We start from the raw sequence: 21552 nt of genomic DNA, 5'->3' as shown, positions 1-21552 counted from the left end.
GGAGTTTAAAACTAAGATGTACATAAGACATGGTTCCACAAATGGAAGGTTCACAAGAAGACTAAGGATGACACAGGCCAGGGCAGTGGCTGCTGACTGGGAAGGGCAGAAGAATCCTATACAGACTATGAGGAATCTTTTATGTTTTGATATTGGTGGTAATTTAAAAAGAAAATACTTAAGATTTACTCCTACTATACACCTTTAAGTATGCATAGTATGTCTTTTTTTGGTCTACAAAGTGAGGATTTCTCAATCTTGGTTACATGTTAAAATCCCTGAATGTTGGCAAAACACTAACAAATTACCGGGAAGGGGGGGCGGGGCGGAGGGGACACACAGACAGTAATGTTTAACACTCACCAGGTCCTGACAACATACAGTCAGAGTTGAGAATCATAACTAAAGAGGTTGAGAGCACAGGCAGAGAAAGACCTTGGTTTGAATCCCAACGGTCACTTATTAGGAAGAAGAAGTTAGGTCTTTAAGTTTCAATTTCCTTATCTTTCGTGTCTAAGGAGTCCTGGTAATACAGTGGTTAGCCGCTAGCCCAATAACCAAAAGGTGAGTGATCAGAACTTGAACTCACCAGCCCTCCTTGGGAGAAGGACATGGCAACTTTTCCCCATAAAGATTCCTCACCCCCCACTACTATCAGGACCCGAGTGCTGCTGCTCACTCTGGACCAGACGGGAGCAGGTACACAGCTATACAGAAGAGATAAAAGCTCACAACACACAGAACCCAGGAAGTGGAATGGGAATAGCAATACCAGAAGGGTAGGGGGGTAAGACGAGGGGAAAAAGGGGAAACTGATTGCAATGATCAGCCCATAATCACACACACCCCTCCAGGGGGAAGAACTACAAAAACCATCGGGGGAGGGAGACAGCGGTCGGTGTGAGAGATGAAAATAATAATTTATAATCTATCAAGGGGTCATGAGGGTGGGGGGGGAGGGAGGGGAAAAAGAGGAGGTGATACCAAGGGCTCAACAGAAAGTAACTGTCTAGAAAAGAATGAAGACAACATATGTACAAGTATGCCTGATACAACTGATGTAAGGACTGTAATAAGAGCTGTAAGAGCCCCAATAAAAGGATCTTTAAAGAAAAAGAAGATGGGCCTGCAAGCCCGGGAGCAGCAGTTCTCCTCTGTCCAGAGGGGAGCTGGTGCTCCAATCAACACACAGTACTGGGGGCGGGGTTTAAGCTGTAATAATAGTATTTACTTCACGGAGTTTTAAGAATTGAATGAGAAATTGCTTAAAAGTTCTCAGCACAAAGTCTGATAAACAATACATGTTCGATAAATAGTAGCTATTATCACTACCCTTAAAACTCAGTGAATGAAAGAAAGTTTTCTAATTATATCAGCCACAACAAACAGATGCGGTTAGTATGGCTGTGATTATATAACACCAGCTGGCCCAGGGAGGATCAGCATAACATCTGAACCAATTTCACAAATTAAACATCATCCTGCTCATCAGACATTCACTGTGCTTTTGTATTTTGTGCAATACATTGGGCGAGATCATGTGGGAGAATAAGATCAATTAGAATATATGGAAGACTTGACAATAGCTCGTCTATCAACGCGTTTGCTTTACAAACTGAATGTGGGAGCAAGGCTGTTCCACAGGGAAAGAGCGGCGTACACAGCTGCGTTGCACCTGGACAAACGTTCTGTGACAAGAGCCGATGCTAAGAGGAATGTGCACCAGCAGTCAGAGGTGGTGGCAGCATCTTGTCACAAAAGACCACTTGTAAGATTTCATTTATACATGGAAACTGACAGGATACGTCGCATGCGGACTAGGAGAAGGTCTTACCTGTCTCCGTGTCCCAGAGCTTCAGGTATCGATCATAGGCTGCACTGAGGAACCGAGTCCCTGCGGTGTTAAAGCAGATGTCCCGAACTGCTTTACCGTGACCTGAAGGAAAAGACGAGAGGACGGAAGGCAGGTTTCTTTTCTCAGCGCAGAATAGATGCCTTTGAGGGAGCAGCATTATACAGTAGATCGCAACTTGGTTTGAGTCAAGAAACCCCCGGAACCTCATCTCCCAATTAATTCACTGTGTGGATTGGGGAGTGTGGTGTTTTCATCGTGATTGTTTTTTCCTTGAAGAAGCTCCTCAGAAGATTCCGGTATTTAATATTTATGTAAGAACCAAGATCAAAGGTACACTTTGGCTGTTTTCTTGAGAGCTGGCCATGGCCATCCCGTCCTATGTAGTACGTGCAACGGATGACCAGACAGCCAAGAACTTATAAAAATGTAACGGCCCACGATCACCAATGACAGAGACGTGACCGCTGACATGTTGGTGGGTCACTCCGATGGTTCACCAGGCTAAGAATGACAACAACATGATCTAAATTTGAACTTCAGGAAATTGTAGCCCTTGTTGAGTGACTGACTATTTCTGGGATCACATTACCAAAATTTCATAGATACTGATGCAGAATTTCAGAGGCTAAGCATTTTTGGAAACATGTTAGCTTCTGTGTTTTATTTAAAAAGAGAGTTTTGACAATTAATTAATTCCACGGTATTGATCGAGCTTTACTTAGAAATCAATCTGGCAAGAACCAATCTAATTCTTTTGAACATTACAGGGACGAATGTGGCTGAATACAGGCAGAGACTTTCTTATTTGTAACACCCTCACCATGACCAAGACTGCCAGGGACCACTGGATAAAATGTTTATGGAACAAACTGCTAACCATCTGGAGTAGCCCTCAAGCCTCATCAGTACCATCGATGAACTACTCAAGGAGGACTGTGCCGCGGACGTCAGGCATGCTTTCTGCAACAGGAGTCCCAGTCCGAGCAGCCAGTCTTCTGAGGGCGTCGCCGAGCAGGGGGATGAACGGGGAGCACGTCACTGCTCTTGAGGACTTTCTCGCCCCTGAACCCAACTGGCGGCTCTCCACGAGCCTCCCCGGAGGCTGCTGCTACAGCGGCAGTGTTATGGGCAGTGCTTATTTGTGCAGGGAGGTCCTAAATTTTGCACAGCAAAGCTAAAAAACAAAGCCTCCGAAGTTCCCACTACTAGAGTTTCAAGGTGGGGACACTTGCATTTGGAAAGAATCACCTGTCCTTCAAAGGAAATTTGGCAAAGACAATAAAGCAGAAAGGCTGGCCTGTCAGAATTCTGATGATCCGATCTTTGCCCCGCTTTCTTCTCTGCCCATGAAATCTCAACCTTTTCTATGTTCTCGCTGCCCACTCCCAACTTCTCTCCTAAACTCCTTGTCCTCTGGTTATCTAATTGCTTTCTGGACCTTTTCACTTCAATCTCCCAAAGCGAGCTCCAATGCCATGGGCACACGCCCTCCTCACCCAGCTGTGTCCCGTCCTGGTGAGTAACGTTCATCGAGCCCAGGAAGGGTCCTCCTAGATTCTTGCCTGGTTATTACATCCCATCGATTTTTAATCCACAGCCAGCCCTTTCCTTTGGCTCAGTCTCACCATCTCTAGTGCAGCCCAATGACAGGCCGTGGCCCTGCTTCCAGGCCTGCCCCTCGGGGCACCCTCCAGGTTGCCATTGTGACTTTCAGGCATTTCAAGCAGCTCATTCTGTCTTCCTGCTGGTCCGGGCGACCCACTGTCCTCAACAGACTCTAAACGCCTTAGTAATGGCACACACTGTCCTCCATGCTCCCATCCCCTGGATGGCCTTTCTCTCTGCCTTCGCTTCTCACCAAACCCCAAACTCTGGCAATTCTGAAAGATACAGGTCTCTCCCCAGACACCATGCTTTCTCAAACCACGTTTGCTTTTATTTCTGCTGCCACACTTCCTAGTCCCCTTTCATTGGCTACCTTCAGGGCTCACCCTTCAAGACTCAAGTTTAAGACGACTTCCCTTCCTATCAGTGTTGGAAAATTACTGTCAGTGATGCCATCTTAGAACACGTCTTCCCAAACAGACTGCTAGCTAAACAGAGATGGAAAAAAAATTACCAATAAATGTTCGCAGACAGCGCCGGTCTTCATACACCTCCCATAGCTGGAGCGGGAAAAAGCATGGAAAAGAATAAATTTCATGCAAGGTTTTGGTAAAATGAGAACTTTCAATGAATAACAACAGCCACACACTGGCTATCACATGCTGGCTATAGGGGCACATGCATAGTGGATTTAACGAAGCACATCAAGCACATTCTTAACTGCTGCCAGTTTAAGTATCATACTATTTAGAAGACACACACACACACACACACACCATACATTGTTGAAAAGACAATTTAAAAATCTGAAACGGAGATTCATCAAAATATCAGGAGACCTTAACTATAGATGGAGCTAATACAGATGATCTTAAAATGTTCCTTTCTGTATTTTATCTATTTTCTGTGATCACAAGTTGGTATTTTTGTACTGCCAAGCACTGCTTTTAGAAGAGTCCATCATTAAACTGCCATATAGCACTATTCTGATACCGAAAGGCTGTTTTCTTCTTGCCCTTTCACAAAGTGAAAGTATACTGTGTGAACACGACGATCCAGTCTGAACTCTAACAGCCTCATCATGCTCATCGCCTCTGGATACACTAAGATAATAGCTTCAAAGCTTCCGTTAGCCGTGCCCACCTCAAATAAACTCCTCCTACTGTTGCTGGTTCTCTGTAATGCAAAGCTTGCTGTGGCTCCCCAGGGCCAACAGGACCCCTTCTCAGTCCCCTCGGCACGTTAGGCAAGGCACGGTCTCTAGTTCATGACTCTAGTTAATTTTCAGCATATACCAACCATGCTCTATGGCATAGGTGGGGAGTGTCTGGATCGCGGGCCAGAGGAGGGCCTTGGAGCCATCAATACCAGCTGACATCACATGCACCACAGAGCCATTGCATTAGGGGGGAATTAACTGTTTGACCAAATGTCACAGGCTAATTTTTAAGCTGATAATTTTGTATAGCCTGCAAATGATGCTGTAACTACCCAAATGGCTCTTGGCAGAAAAAAGGTTTCCCGGCCCTGTGGTCCATTCACCCACACTCCCAGCATCTAGTAAAGATTGATGGAACACCCAGGCTAAGTGAGTGGTGCTTCCTCTTTAAGCTGGAATATCTTTATCTGCCTCTATAATGATTATTTACATCATGACACTAGCAAGGTCAGAGACAGAATCTTAATAATTCTTTATATTCAGTCTCTTGGTTTCTAATAAATGTTTACAGATGCGAACTAAATTGATTTCTATTTTTTTTTTAATCCAAGAGAAGGACATACTCTTACTTAAGATAGTTCATATAAAGTGAAAGGTAAAAGAAATTGGGTCTTTATTCAAAACTATTGGCACTTCATAAGAGCCCTGGTGGTGTAGTGGTTATCTGGTGAGCTGTTAACTGTAAAGTCAGCAGTTTGAAACCACCAGCCGCTCTTTGGGAGAAAGATAGGGCTTTCTACTTTTGTAAAGAGTTACAGTCGCTTTGTTCTAACAAACTGGCATTCTGTGATGCTTACCCCATCCCCTACTACGTGATCGCTAAAGACAAAATGGGTGCATAAGCAGATGTGTGATGATGGTGTCCGGCTATTAAAAAATATAGCATCTGAGGTCTTAAAGGCTTGAAGTTAAACAAATGGCCATCCAACAGTGAAGCAACAAGCCCACATGGAAGAAGCACATCAGCTGGTGCGATCATGAGGTGTCATCGAGACTGGGCAATTGGCATCGGAAGATTCACAACAGTAAACAAACAAACAAAAATGCATTGGTGAGAATGGAGGGGGTTTGGAGCAGAGACCCAAAGCCCATCTATGGACAATGGAACATCCCCCCACAGAGGGGTTGCAGGGAGGGGATGAGTCAATCAGGGTGCAGTAGAGCACTAATGGATCACACAATATACCTGTGATCCCTTGAGGCCTCCTCACCCCCTACTATCATGACCCCAGTGCTGCTTCCCACTCTGGACTAGACAGGAGCATGTGCATAGGTACAGGCAAGAGATAACTCACAGCACATGGAGCCCAGGAACAGGAATGGGAACAGAGATGCCAAAAGGGTAGGGGAAGTGGGGGAGGTGGCCACCGATTGCAATGAATGGCCCATAACCACACACCCCAGCCAGGGGCAAGAACAACAGAAACCCAGGGGGAGGGAGACAGCGCTCAGTGTGAGATTTGAAAATAATCTACAATCTATCAAGGGGCTCTGACCACACACCCCAGCCAGGGGCAAGAACAACAGAAACCCAGGGGGAGGGAGGCAGCGCTCAGTGTGAGATTTGAAAATAATCTACAATCTATCAAGGGGCTCTGACGGGTGGGGGGCGGGGGGAGGGGGAGGAGGGAAAAAGAGGAGCTGATCCCAGGGGCTCAATGGAAAGTAAATGTCTAGAAAAGAACGATGGAATATATGTACGAATGTCAGATACAACTGATGTACGCATTGTAACAAAAGCTGCAGTCGCAGATACAGGGGCAGTTCTACCCTGTCCTACGAGATCATCGCTGTGAGTCGCCTTCGACTTGAAGGCAGTGGGTTTTACTGGCTGTTCAAACCCAACACTTGCTCTGCAAGGAAAAGATCAGGTGATGCCGTCTGCTCCCACAAACACAGTCTAGGAAACCCTGTAAAAGGTTGTTATGAGTTGGAATCAGTTCGATGGCAATGGGTAAAGTCAAGGAAATTGGATTCTGTTCTAATCGGTAATGTAGTAACTGCTGTCTTATATCTTATCAGAGTATAGACAATTGACCACACAATCATATTTAAGTTCACGTGTATGTGCAGAAGCAGTTCATAAATTGCTGCATTCACAAGGCCCAAGAAAAAAGAATTATCTAATAAGCCTAGATTTATTCACCACCAGTCAGATAGCTTGAACCAAGCCACTAGTTTTACTGCACTTCTGCTCCTGAGGACTCACCTTAATTTTACAGTCCATGGAACAAGACAGCAGCAAATGGCCGGAGAGAGGAAACAGTCTGACTGCACTGACACCCTATCAAAAGGAATGAGTGATGAATCAGAAACAGTCTACCAGCTGAAATGAAACACAAGAAAAAGGCAGGGTAGTTCTAGGCAACCTAACGTACTGTTTTCCTTTATTCCAAAATTAATGCCCCAGAAAAACCTTCATTAGTTCCAAGTGCAGCGCATCTCCATATGAACCTGAGCGTTAACCCTGAATATGGACTTCTTCACTCAAGAGAATCCTGGATCGATCCCATTGCTAGTGCCCCTGGTGCTCCTCTTCCTTCTTTGAAGCAATCTCTACAACAGGTTTGCTGCCTTTTGGCAAAGGGCTCAAAGTTGTCGGTTGGAATAGTGCCAATCAATACCCAGAGTTTTCAACGTTCCTGTCTCTGTATCAGTTTCAACAGGACCAGGATGGGCAGACCTGGAAGTACCACTGGAGTATGGTGACCCCAAGAACTGCAGCACATGTACTGAGGCTCAGCAGGGGCTTGGGTCTAGTACCGACCCAGTACTCACTGGCGTGGTGCCAAGAGGAAGCTGACAGTGGCAGGGACTTGTGGGGAAAGGGCTGGGCTGTAACAGGTGCCAAGACACTGAACCGTGAAGGGGCATGCCGTGGCCAACCCAATGGCCCTGACGACTGCTGAGTCACTGTGACTGAGTGCAGGGACCTCCAAAGCCTAACTTGAATTTTTCATCTTCAATTTGACTTTCCCTGCTGTTATCTGTATCAGAAATACTGGTTATCCCACATTACTAATAGAAACTTTACGTTGGTTTCACTATTACAACATGGCCACTAACAAAACCAACCAACCAGCCTACCTTTGTGTGCCCAGACCATACATGAATTTGTTTTTTGGGGAGATAACACTTCTCAGGGGGCACAGTTGACCGGAGATTAACGCCAACATCTTGAGGTACGTGAAGATATGACCTGCCCTGGTAGTCATACATTTCTTTGACTGAAACAACAAGGCAGAAGCAATCAATAAGGCACACAGTGTCTATGCTTAAAATACTAACAAGCATTCCTAGTATACTATTTCATAATAAGGTTTAATGAAGAACATTCTGAGGAGTGCAGACCAAAAGTCAGTCAAAATTTAGCTGCCAGAAAAATAAAAATAAATTAATTAGTTAAAGTCAATATTAGAGTAGTATTCTGGAATTTTTAAATGCCCAGGAAACATTAGAGTTCTACTTATTTTCCTCAGTAGGACATGAAGCAAAACTGGATATGGGACAGGCTCAAGTAAAACAAAACAAAACAATCAACTTTTTCCCCCTCTTACGCTCTTTTCAGTTTCTTTTTTCATTTATCTTTTCTCATTTTCATATAAATCTTATACCAAAATAACCTGTGTGACAAACAATTCAACCAGGGTGCAGTGTAGCACCGATGAAATACACATCATTTCTCTAGTTCCTGAATGCTTCCTCTCTCCCACTACCATGACCCAGTTCTACTTTACAAACCCGGCTAGACCGGAACACACACACTGGTACAGATAAGAGCTCTCGACACATGGGTTCAGGACAGATAAACCCTCAGGAACAGTAGTGGGAATAGCGATACCATGAGGGTAGGGGCTGGAAGGGTGAAAGGGGAACCTATCACAAGGTTGGATATATAGCCCCCCCCACCCCCCGCAGGGGGAAGAATAACAGAAATGTGGGTGAAGGGAGACAACAGACAGTGTAAGATATGAAATAACAATAATAATATATTCATTAGGATGGAAGGGTTGGAGAGGGAGGGGAAAAAAGGAGCCAACACCAAGGGCTCAAGTAGAAAGAAAATGTTTTGGAAATGTTGATGGCAACAGATGTACAAGTGTGCTTAATACAATTGAATGAAAGACTGTTATAAAATTTGTAAGAGCCCCGCATAAAATGATGAATAAAAAAATAACCTGTGCGAATTATATGACATAGTTTATATACAGCATTTGCCAGTATGTGTCCATGAGTGCTGGCCCTCATGTTAGGGCTGCTGGTACCACAGTATTAAATAGACTCCGGAGAGAGAAAGCTGGAGGTTATGATACCAAATACAACCTTATTAAACTTAAGTATTTGATAGGTGATGAAACATTGGAATAATCAATACTATCAGTGCTAAATTATTGTTTCAGATGATCACTACCTATTTCCTCAATATAATTATGAACAAATTAGATAATCTAGAATGTAATATATTTTAATATGTACTTCTTTCATAAATAATTAATTTTAGAAGTTTTTATTTCCAAACTACTTACATGAAAAAAATGTATTGTTTTCAAGTATAATTTAGTAACGTTTGCATGTACTTCTTTCCATAAATAATTCATTTTAGAAGTCTTTATTTCCAATCTACTTACATGAAAAAAATGTATCGCTTTCAAGTATAATTTAGTAACTTTTGTAAACTGTGAGACTACCTAAAGAATAAACATTTGGCATGGGATGACAAAGCAAAGGTTTAAATGACTGTTTGGGGGCACTAATAACTAACAAAAGGGGGCCAGCTTCCTTTGGAAAAACATATAGTTTTAGAAAACATTTTGGTTTCTTACCATGTTTTACTCTTTAATATTGGAAGAAAAAAATGAAAATCTGTGGCTATTATTAATCATGCTACTTTCTCTCTTGTTGGCACGTGCCTAGGAGAATTTGCTGTTATTTATTTGGGATGCAAATTGTCCAACATAATCACTCTGCACATCATGATTTTATAGCAGCTGATTGTAAGGGGAGTTGATGTTATATGCACTGGGAATAGAGTTGAGATCCTTAAAGTTATCTTAAAGAGGAAGAAATATAAACATGTTACCGTGTAAGATAGTCTTTTCCTCCCCGGGTTTCTCATCTTCCTGTTTGCCTTTCTTCTGCCTCTTTGCTGTGATTTCATCCAATTCTTTTTGTTCTTCCTGCGGAAATGTGAGAACTTGGGATGAATCCTCTAGATGCCCATGACATTAGCTTATACTCTCTACAAAGGAGTCCACTCTTTTGGTGAAGCACCAGCTGGAAGGGTAACAGTCTCAGCTTCCCCACAAGCAGAGACTGACTGAGGACCTCTTCCACAGAGTACAACCTCGCCCTGAACACAATGCGTTCGTTCGCATGGATTTTATGCAAAACCCACCCACCTTTTAAGAACTTCTATTATGCTAATGATGAAAACAAGGCTATTAGAGGAAACCAAATTTTAACACACAGGTTGGTTCTTCAGTAAGCAGTGTTTACACAGTCCTAAGGGTGTAAGCAGTGACTCTATTGTGGTTGCACGGCTTCCTGGGCAGTTGGGTAAAGAATTCAGGATGGTAGTAAATCTTCATTGATAATAACAAAGAAATCGATGCTGTCTAAAATAAACAAATAGCACTATATGTATCTATACAGAAGGGTGTGTGTGTGTAACTTCGACATATGGACACAAGAAACAACTGGGCAGTTGTTTATCTTGTCCACTCTGCATGCCTGGCTCACAGAGCTAGCAGGATCAGGAAGAGGGGATGGGTACAGTAAAGTTCTGTGCTGTATTTTATAAACATAGTACTATGCTTAGAGAAACAACATAAAAATACTACCTTCTGAAATACTTAAAAATGAACTAATAATTAAATGGAAACACTGAGAAGGAAAACACGTTCTCTTAGTTTCTCAATCAACCATGGCAGAAAACTCTGGTGAGTCATTTGCCTTCCCTAAGGATGTCTCAAGCATATTAATAGAGAGATTGATTCATTGAGACCCAGCGTGCACCTGAATTGACAATGAAAAACATCAAAGCTTACTTCTGAAGGTTTGGCTACATCTTTTTCATCCACATATTTTGCCCAGGGTCCCAGGAAACCATCAATATTAGATGCATCATTTTCTTTGAACTTTTTTCTCTTTTCTGTTTTCTTCTGACCAGTCTCAAACACAGTTAAACCTACATTGGAAAGAGGAGAGTTTACTAATGTGCATCTTCTTTTTCTAAAAGTTAGCATCTATGAATTTTACTTTCTATGGCTATAGAAAGGTGATTAGTAAAGGGAGCAAAGATTTATTAACAAACATAAACTAAAATTTATGATGAACTTGCCAGGTACACTAACTCACACGATACAGAGGGATCCTCCTTTCAGGACAAAGCAGCTGTGGCACTGCAGGGTTTTATACACTCTATCGATTACCTCCGTTGAACAAAGGACTCAGGCATGCAGCCCTACACTGGTGCGCTCCTGCAGTTCTGTTCGTGGACCACACCTCAACGGCACCGAATGCCAGCACTTTAAAAAACCACCCGTGGCTTTGTGATGTGATGAGACAGGGTTAGTGTAGGGCCTATCTTGTGTCAATCTCAACACGAGACTAAACCCACGTTGCCAAAGAGAGAATCTGGGTGGGGTGGGGTGGGGAACATATACCAAGCCCTGGAGCAGAAGCTTAGGAGGGACAAGCTTAGGAGCTTCCTCCAGAGGATTATAACCACAGATTGGGAGGCGAGGATTCACAAAGACATTGTGTAGGGGCTACAATGGTGACAGCGTTCATTTCATAACACCGAGTGACTCAATATTGCTAAACCATGGTAAAGCTACTTTTAGACAGAATAGACTAATTTATCATTATATAACGGAATTTTATTAAATTACATTAACCAAAATTAAATACCAAACCCACTGCCATTAATTTAATTCTGACTCATAGCCACGCTATACAGGGCTTCTAAGACTACAAATCTTTATCTGAAAGCGAGACAATCTCATTCTTCTCTGGAGCAGTGGCTGGTGATTTTAAACTGTCCACCTTGGGATTAGACGTGCCACTCCTAACTCAGCATCACCAGGGCGCCGTAAAATTACATCAAATGCTTAAAATGTATCTTTACTTCCCTATTAATGCAACCTCAAAAGTTCCATAAGGGTTCACAATTTTCCAAGTGAGTTCCACTTAACCTTCACCTCTAGGTATCTGAAGAGCAAAGAGAAAAGCAGGTGCTTCTGGCTAAGACTTTGACTTGACCAGCAGGAAGTGGCATCTGCATGTAATGTTCGGTTGGTAAAACAGGTTTATCGAAATCATAGTCACAAGTTCACTGTTAACGGAAAATCTAGCCACATAGAGATGTAGCTTATCGGAATCTAATTTGAAGGGAATAAATCTGTATCGATTTAGTTTCCTTTCGACTGTGCTGCAACAAAAGCTTTGTTAAAATTTTAGTTCAACAATAACTAGCGCCCTGGTGGCACAGAGGGGAAAGCACTAGCCGGCTGACTGGAAGTCCGATGGTCTGCCCCGCCCGCGGCTCTGCGGGGGGGGAGGAGGAGGCGGCAGCCTGTTTCCACAGAGATTTGCAAGGGTGGGATTACTACGGGGTAGGGCTTCTTGTGCAGTTGCTATGAGCTGGGATCGGCTAGAGTGTGAACAACAATCTAGCTCACACACAAAAGGTCACTTGATCACATAGGATCTATAATTTCTTAGAAGCCACCTTATAGAATACATTGATATATTTTTTTTAAAAATGATCATTCTTATGAGTAATATTCCAGTGGCCTGATGAGCTCTGTGGCAAGTGTGCATTCAGAATATGTTTGGGCTGCTCACTGTGAAGTTGGCAGTTTGAAATCACCAGCTATTCTGCAGGAGAGAGATGGGGCTTTCTCGTCTTAAAACAATAGGTCCCAGAGGGCACAAGCAGAAACACATGTATTTTTAAACAAATATATTTAAGTAGCTCTCAAAACTACTTAACCTGCAAAGCAGTCTTTCAAAGGCAATCTCCACAGACATGACAATGAAAGTTTCTGTTCTTCGGAAACACAGCTTGACATTAGTGTGGAGGTGTAACTGGTCCCAATCGGCATAAGTTAGAATTTGTTGGATGAGTTCTAAAGTCTGGCATTGAGCCAGGTACTCAAAATGACCCAACGTAGATACCAGTAGCCTTCTGACAGGTCTAGACTGTAATAGCTCTAAATGATACCACTCTAAGCACTAGTCTTTTATTGACTCAACTGTAAAAAAAGATCCAGAACGAATCAGAATTAGATGTAAATATTTTTCCTACAGTCTAATTAAAGTCAACCTGCAAGACAACAATTACAAGTATATAGGAGGGTTAGGTCAATTGGCATTGCTACAAAATCAGAGAAGCCTCTCTAAGTAAGGTATCAAAATAGGATGCTATTGTTTCCCTGACATCCCTCCTTCCTCTTACACACTTCTGAAGGTGATGTTTCTGTCTCTCTAACTCTTCCCCCAAGAATTCCATACTCTTCTACTTATACCATGTCAAACTGGCAGTTTGGGCATCACGTTCCTTTAAAGTGTATTTTGTGTCTGTGAGACAGAAATGTGAAGGACAAGACTCAGGGCAGTGGGGACGATGGGGCAAGGTTTCCCAATGAAACTTCTGGTACAACTTTCCCAGGCCTGTTCTCACCAATGCAGGTTAGCCTTCTGACTTGACTTCCCTGCCCTGAATTTAAGTGGTCCTTTAGACATCACTGTTCTCATGGGATCTTTCTTTTGAAGGGCCCCTAAGAAGACTAAGACAGTGTATTACTGAGAGAACTTACCTGTAGCCATTCACTGTGGCAGACACTTGCTTAAATATGTATTGCTGGAACGAACCCACACAAATGAAATGGAATGCTAATCGCAATACTTTTTGACTTATTCTCAAATGAGCGGGCATCAAAATGTTTGTGGAAAAATTCCATTATCTTATAGTTCCATCTTTTCCACAATCCTTTTGACACCCCTATATTCGACATCAAAGATTCCAAATCAATCACCTTGATTTTTTTCAGCTTCTTCGACAGAACCAATGTACTTAGTAGACACTTGATGACTGTCTAGTGAAGGGTCCAATGCATAACCTTAACAGAAAAAGGACAGAGTTAATTCTATTCACAATTCATTTTTTATTTTTAGTACACAGATACATTCATTTCACAGTTTCCTTCCCACATCTAAAAAATAATAACTTTTCCCTCAATTCGGGACTGATCCTCCTTTCCTGAGCTATGTTTCTATTTAGAATAAGCCAGACGTTCCACTGGACTAGGAGAGAATTCAGGATTACGGCGCTATCTGACAGAACAGATCCAGCCCAAGGACATCACACACTACTAAAAGCTTCTCTGGCCAAGACTTCAACCCCCCCCTCTTTCTCCTTCCTAAACGTTTACAAAACGTTTAGGAACTCGCTACACCTTAGCGAGTTTCCCTTTCTCTTTGGTAACAGACATTGCAAGGTTTTGTTTATCTTATCCTAAAGAAAATTTTAAAATAAAATAGAAGATACATAAAATCTTGGTTCGTTATTAGTTTGAAATGTCATTCTTATTAGGAACATTTTCTTTTGCCCCTAATCTTAAGAGTCATAATTTACTACTTTATACAGCATTCTGAATTTATATTTCCGTGGGAAAATATATAGGCAAGTATACTGGCTAGCACATGAATACATCCCTTCAACTCGTGAAAATGTAGTTAGCTCCCTAGGAGTGGGGCCTTCAGCAGTCCATGGGAAAGCAAGTCTACTGACTGGTACTTGCTCACATCAGCTTGTCCTCAAGTGGCTGTGCTAATTCAACAAATGCTTTGTACAAATCAGCTTTATTAACAACCCAGCATATCCATGAAAAACAGCTAGATCGTGGATCCGTCTATGGGCTCAACACTTGGGAACAGCACGGAGGCAGGAAAAGGAGGCGCCCATGTCTTGTCAAAGGGCACATCCTAGTGGATGTGCTTACAGTTTTCTTCCCCACCGAGAAGAAAGAGCTTCTCTCAGGGATCAGCAGCATCAGACCTGTCATCGAGCACCGTTTTCAAACAAGCTAAGGATGGAGGGACTCAAACCCAACTTCCTGGCTCAACTGTAGATAGTTTTTTCCCCAGCATTAAAATAAGTTATTAGTCAGAGGAGAAGCTTGATGGCAAAAAAGCAGCTTTGGAGTAGGATCGCTGAAGTCACAGGTTCAAATCCTATGAGTTACCTTTCAGCTCTTTGATGTACAGAATAGTGTTCTGTATGTGATTCCCCCCCCCCCACACACACACACATGCACACTTAATGCAGTGGTTCTTAACCTTGCTAATGCGGCGACCCTTCAATACAGTTCCTCATGGTGTGGTGACCCTTTATGTGGGCAGACCAATATGGAGACCGATACAGGAGCGGTGTCTTGGTTCCTAAGGCCATTGGAAATATGGTCTTAGGCAACTCCTGTGAAAGGGTCATTTGACCCACCCCAAAGGGGTCGTGGCCCACAGGTTGAGAACCTCTGCCTTAAGGGACTTCCATGAAGCTCATATAAAGCTCGATTAACATTCTTTTAAAAAAATTCTCTAAACCTTATTTCAAAGCTATTTCCTTCTCTGTTAATAAGGTTTACAGTTAATGTTCTATGACACTTATTACGAGGCCTGCCCATTGCTGGCAATGGACTTTGAGAGAGTCCACTTCCTGGCACCCAAAAGTTAAATGGTTCTTCTCAGACCCTAACAAGCTCTCAATACTTGCACAAGTATTACAAACACTGGCTCCCATCAATCTTTACGTCTGAACGCACATTATTAATCTACATTAGTGTGTGTTCAAATGAAGTCATTTTAACAAAATTGTGACTACCTACCAAGATACTACTAGATAATATTAAATAAGTGTTTTACAAATACTACATTCCATTATCCTGCCATTTGAAATATATAATTCGTATTTATGCAAGTTATTTTCGATACCTGAAACTTCACAGATTAAAGAGCAAATAAGGTTTTTAAAATTTTGTTCCGTACATTAGTTCCAACTACCTCTACTTTTACAGTCTATAAGGTTCATGTCATGGCCAGCACCAAAAAAGATCCACAAAACTGTCTAACTAGGGTTCTGATCCATCCCACGGGATCATTTTTGTTCGTTGTTGGTTTATTTGAAGGTGAAAGCCTGAGGAAATGCTTTATAAATTCTACTTCTAGACCTTAAAAGTAGAATATTCTTTTTGTCTCAGCAGACTGTATAAAACTGTACTTTAAAAAAACAAACAAACAAAAAAACAAACTGTACTTTCTTGTTTTCACAGGACAGACACATGAATTTAGGTTGTCGGTTTAATTTATAACACTGAAGCATCAGAAGTAACCTATGAACGCCCTGCCCACAGACCAACATTCTTGTAGTTAAAATGATTCTGCCTCAACCCCAAAATCTTACTTAGGATTTAAATTCTACGTCAGAAGTAGATTCTACAGGCACACTGTGTCTACGGAAATGGGGAGAAGGCACAGAGGGGAGGGGTTCTTCTCAGCTCTTAAGAACCAACCCCTAATGCACGTGGCTGCCTTCTTGTTACTGAGGGAAAGAGCGCTCATGTGCTCCTCCTGCCCCACACCTTCTGCGGCAAAATCTTCACTGTTAACCATCACCTCACTGATTGCCCCGTGTCAACACAGGTGATCAGGTGACAATACTACTCTCCCCTAACGGAGAGAAGCAAACCAGTCTCCCGACAAGTCAGCCAGTACCAGAACAAGCCCAAATTCTGGCACTATAAAATCCCAGGCCAATTAGCTTTCTACCAACCTGTCTCAAATAAGGGAGTCTATCTGCGTTTTAGTTCTTAAATATTCACGCCTGTCCTTCTGATTTTCATTTTATATTTCGGTGGAGATAATGAGTGCTCTCTTCCCTTTACCTGTGTTCTTTCCCATCTACTCTGCTCACCTACCTTGTCATAAAGCTCGTCCGAGCGTCAGGCGGTTCAGTGTGCCTGCCAATCTATTGATGTGATGGTACCACATCTGGGCACATCTGGCTGAAATAATCAGGGCCAACTGGCTGGTGGAACTACCAACTAGAACATTCTGAAGAACCTCTTTTAGAAGGGATTCCCAGCCCTGCACGCATGTTAACCTTCTTAGTCCCACATGGCTGAGAAGTATTACTGTTCACAATGAACTTGTAACTATTCCATTTTCTGATGTTCCTCAGTGATCAATAAAAAACATTTCAGAGATCAGCTCGGAAAGACAAAGTACATAAAACTCATGTACAAGATAAACATAACCTCTTAACACTACCCTTTCATTATCAGCTCCAACCGCACTCTGCAGGTCAGGGGCATTCAATAACAAGTGCTCACTACAGCAAGGACAGCAAAGAGAACCAGATACACTTGAGTACAAGCCAAGGTTTTCAGCACTTTTGGTGGTAAAATTAGGGGCCTTGGGTCGGCTTATACTCGAGTATATAGGGTGTTGTGCTTTTAAGATTACAGGTAATTTCTACTACTCAGGAATTTTAGTAGATTTAGAATGACAGTTAAGACTACCAGCTCACCTTCCCATTTGTGAACTGTAAATATAGTCCCTACAGATATTTACAGATGCATATAAGAAAACACTATTCTTTTTGAAGAGTTACAGATCAATAAAATAAAAGAGCTAGAAGATAAAGCAGTTTATCTCTCTCCCACACACCACGCGTCTAATAAGACCAACCTTGAAACTGTAAGCTTTATCATCTTACCATAGGTGGCGAAAGTTCTCCTTTGCTGTTCAAACATAAAATCGTTGATATGAGCTGGCTCAGCATATCCGGAAAGCATATTTCTAGGGGCAGCCATCTGCTGTGTCCTAAAGGGGTTTTCTGGTCCAAACTACAATGTTATAAGCAGAAGAGAGGGGTGGGGTGGGGTTAAATGTTGAGCATATGAAAGCTACAGTTCCCAGCATAACTGCACAAGGCATTTTCAACAATCAGCAGGGGCTAGTTAGCTCGTTTGAGCACTTCACACAATTCAGTGCAAGGGGACAATGGCTGATTTGCACAGTGTGCCAGCCTGGGACAGAAAGAAAAGACCTCGGCTAAGTCTACACATGGCTATTTAAGTTTAAATAAGTTAAAAACAACAACAAACAACGATCAACCCCACCTCCCCCAGTGGGACGAACAACAGAAACGTGGGTGAAAATATGAAAATAAAATAACTTATAATTTATCAAGGGTTCATGAGGATGGGAGGTTGGGGGACGGGGGAGAGAAAAAAGAGATGCTGATACCAAGGGCTCAAGTAGAAAGACAATATTTAGAAAATGATGACAACATGTGTACAAATGTGTTTGATACAATTGAGGCATGATTGTTCTAAAAGCCCCCAATAAGATGATGACAAACAACAAACTCTCCAAGGGCTCGGGGCACATGTGGCTCTGGTGACTCCGGGTCCATCGGCACACACAGTTCTATTCCACAGAGCTGGCTGTCCTAGCTGACCGAGAGCTGCTGCTGCTTCCCCTGGGACGTCTCTGGTGGGTAAGTGGTGAAGCTGTGGACTACTGGCTACGAGATGGGAGGCTGACCTTGTCCCAGGGCACCTTGGAAGAATGGGTCTCGTGATCTGCCCCTGAGAGTCAATCAAAACCCCCCATGAAGCAGTTCCACTCGGCACACATGGAATTGGTTTGACATCAGTTACTCATATCTCAAGAGCCCCGACGGTTTGGTGGTTTGACAGTTTGAAACCGCCACCAGTTCCTTGGGAGAAAGATGAGGCTTTCCACTCCTGTCCTGTCAGGTCACTGTAAGTTGGAACCCACTCTATGGCTGTGAGTTTGTTTCTGTTTATATTAATAGATGACATCGTGATCATTGAAAAAGCACATGCTTCTCCGCCACTACATTATGAATTCCTCCAAAGTTGAGACTTGGGGAGGGTCCTTACCACAGTTTTTGAAACATAGAAAGCACTAGTGAAGCAAACATTAATCAGAGCCCCAGTGGGGGCAGAGGAAAGGAAAACAGATGATAATAAAAGTGCTTGGGAAATTCTTACACAAAGACATCGCAAGTTTAAATAAAATTTCTCGATCTGGAAACTCGTGCAATGGAAGTGTCACACAACATAGTAACAATATTACCGAAGGCTTCACATATTACCCAACTGGACACATACAAAAATCCTGGCAAGGTAAAGTATTCTCATTCTCATGTTAAAACAAAATAAAAGTCAAAGATGATGTATTTCACCTACCCGAGGGTTAGTAGTCTTATGACTTGGCAGAATCACGGCCAGAAGAAAAGCTATTCTAGCATTCTATTACATCCCAACAGCCTTTACAAATGTGCAATCCTACACAGTCTCTAAAGGAAAAGCGGCTATGTAAAAGAATACCAGAATGTATTATGCCAAGTTATTAACTTAATGCTGTTACACAAACTATTAGAAAAAGCCAAGTCTTTCCTTTTTTGTTTTAAAGTAGAGAAGGAAATGAACTTTCTACTTTGGAAAGTGTGGAAGTAGACCAGATATTTTTATTTGAACATCCGAACATCTGCTGTCATGATGAGATAGTCTAACATCAGTGGAACATCTTAGGTCACTGCCATTAGAAACCACTTTTGCCAACAGAGATTTCAGATCTATAACAATAAATCTTCTCTTAACCAGCATACTGCTGTCCCTAGATCACCAACATTATACTATGCATGAAAACAGGAAGCTAAGTTTTTCTTTTTTGTTTTAGAAATATATTGACAGCTTTTACTTCTAGGCAAAAAAATCATTCCATTAAAAATATCTTTAAATACAAAGATTATAAACAATACTTTTATTACTATTCATTCAAGTGTTTCCCCAAGTGAACGACACTGCCCCCTGGGGGAGGGGGCACTGGAAAGATCCAGGGGGCTGCAAAAGCAGGTGCCTACCTTCTATCTTAGATTATGGGCTATATATAGCACACGTTTTTAATTGCCAGGGGAGCATTGAGTCATTTACTAGCTGTTCTCCCTGCTCTCATCCTCAAAGCAGATTTTTTTGGGGGGTGGGGAACAGCACCCTAAAATAATAAAAGTCTCCATTGCATTGGTTGTTACTCCAGTCACACATTCTAATCAAGTACAAATCATTGTACTTACAGGTAGTTTCCCATTTTAAAAAAGGCTCTTATAATTTCGTTATATTTTCTTTATAATTTATACAATTTCTTCTATAGGATCTATATAACGAACTAGCTCCATCTTTAAGAAGAATTCTCACTTTCAGAGAAAAGTATGATTTTGATATGAATATAAACGATACATTAAAAGATACATATATGTTATATCTGATACTATTTCTAAAGCAATCTAAAAATTTTAGTGTTTGGTACAGCTATTTACGCTAAGACAATAAAAAGTTCTCTGGTTGGCGGTTGCGGTTGGAGCTGCCCTCCAAGGTGCTGCTCTTCAGCAGGCTGCAGCTCAGGACCATCAAGCGGAATCTGTCTCCCTTGAGCTGCTGGTCTCCATGGATACCAACTCTTGGACGCTTGGTTAACCATTAAAAAGCAAAACAAAGCCCCTGAGAGGGGGGGCTTCAAAAAGTTCTACCTTTTCATCAACTTTTAAAAGCCTCTTCATATAAAAAACAAGACCAAACCAAAACAACAACAACAAAAACTCAGGTTGATTTTCAAGTACCTTTTGCCAAGTTCAGGAGCTGACTAAATCTGAGAATATATTTGTACACTCAAGTGATCTTTAAAGACACATACTCGAGTTAATTAGATATTAGTAGTTAACAACTTTTAGCTAAAACTTGATGCTGACGCACACCACTGTCAATTACCATTGTAATTTCCCTGTGTAAAATAAACACATTTAAATACTAATTCGCATCACTGCAACCAAAAGAATGCATGCTGTCCCTGGACGTGGGAAGACAAATCTGTTACTTCGTTCACCCGAATGAAGGAACAATTTATTTAAAGTCCGAAGAAAACCACTTTAACAAAATTTGTAAAGACATTAATTGATAAACCTAAGAGATATGCAGATTCTAAGGCAGTGCTTTTCTCAGATTTTAAGAAGGTAGAGAGCCTGATACTTGAGACTCAGGGTCTTGGCAGAACAGCGTATTTTAAAATCACAGAAATAGAAAAAATTCTACTACAGTGGACACTGACTACTTGAAATCATAACCATGCACTCACATATAGAAAGCAAACAAAACCAAGCTACTGAACTAGTAATCATACTACACTTAAATTATTAATAAGATATTGAACTAGTAATCATATCACACTTAAATTATTAATAAGGTTTCATTAATATTTACTGAAACCATCAATGTTTTAAAAAAGTGCAAAATTTAAAGCTAGAGGAATCTATTGCTTAGCTTAATTATGTCCTATAAATTTGAAGCAGATGATCACAATTCACTTTTATTGGGGACAGACCTACGATGTGTAAGAGAGACACATAGTGTAAGTCTTACTGGTACAAGAGAAAATTTACGGGCACTTGGTTCGAATCACTTTGAGCCTTATTGTCCTCATCTATAAAATGAAAGAACTCAATTATGCGATTTTGAAAGTTCATTCTAGCACATTAATATCTGTTTCTTTAGCCAGTTCTTTAATAGCAACTGGCATTTTTTTCCTTGCTTAATTTAATTTTGTTATTTTTTCAGTTCCTACTAGAAGTGTTATTATTCTAAGGAATTGAGAATTCTTCCTGAGACTTGCAGGTTTTATGTGAATCTGGGCAGGTGAAATACATTCTTTTCTAAGTGACCCCAAAACAACGGGCGTGAAATGGAGAACAGTGACTAAAACAAAGGCTATTGGTCTTCAGTCCCCC

The 21552-nt window shown here is 41.7% G+C and overlaps 1 protein-coding gene across 1 annotated transcript in view; it reads right to left on the bottom strand.

Moving 5' to 3' along the window:
- CDC40 (cell division cycle 40) overlaps window positions 1–21552 on the bottom strand; it is a 50996-nt gene that overhangs the window by 8685 nt on the left and 20759 nt on the right. The window contains exons 3-10 of the mRNA XM_004702006.3: window positions 17458–17587; window positions 13721–13804; window positions 10727–10866; window positions 9760–9856; window positions 7767–7906; window positions 6889–6963; window positions 3975–4020; window positions 1835–1936 (exon numbers count right to left, since the gene is read on the bottom strand). Of these exons, the coding sequence (XP_004702063.1) occupies window positions 1835–1936; window positions 3975–4020; window positions 6889–6963; window positions 7767–7906; window positions 9760–9856; window positions 10727–10866; window positions 13721–13804; window positions 17458–17587 (814 nt within the window). The remainder of the gene's footprint in view (window positions 1–1834; window positions 1937–3974; window positions 4021–6888; window positions 6964–7766; window positions 7907–9759; window positions 9857–10726; window positions 10867–13720; window positions 13805–17457; window positions 17588–21552) is intronic.

The sequence above is a fragment of the Echinops telfairi genome, unplaced genomic scaffold, assembly GCF_000313985.2.
Source record: "Echinops telfairi isolate 266 unplaced genomic scaffold, ASM31398v2 ScPeMD7_3533;HRSCAF=4204_0, whole genome shotgun sequence".
Classification (NCBI taxonomy): domain Eukaryota; kingdom Metazoa; phylum Chordata; class Mammalia; order Afrosoricida; family Tenrecidae; genus Echinops; species Echinops telfairi.
Note: the sequence above shows the minus strand (reverse complement) of the source record. Positions and strands in the feature narration are given on the sequence as shown.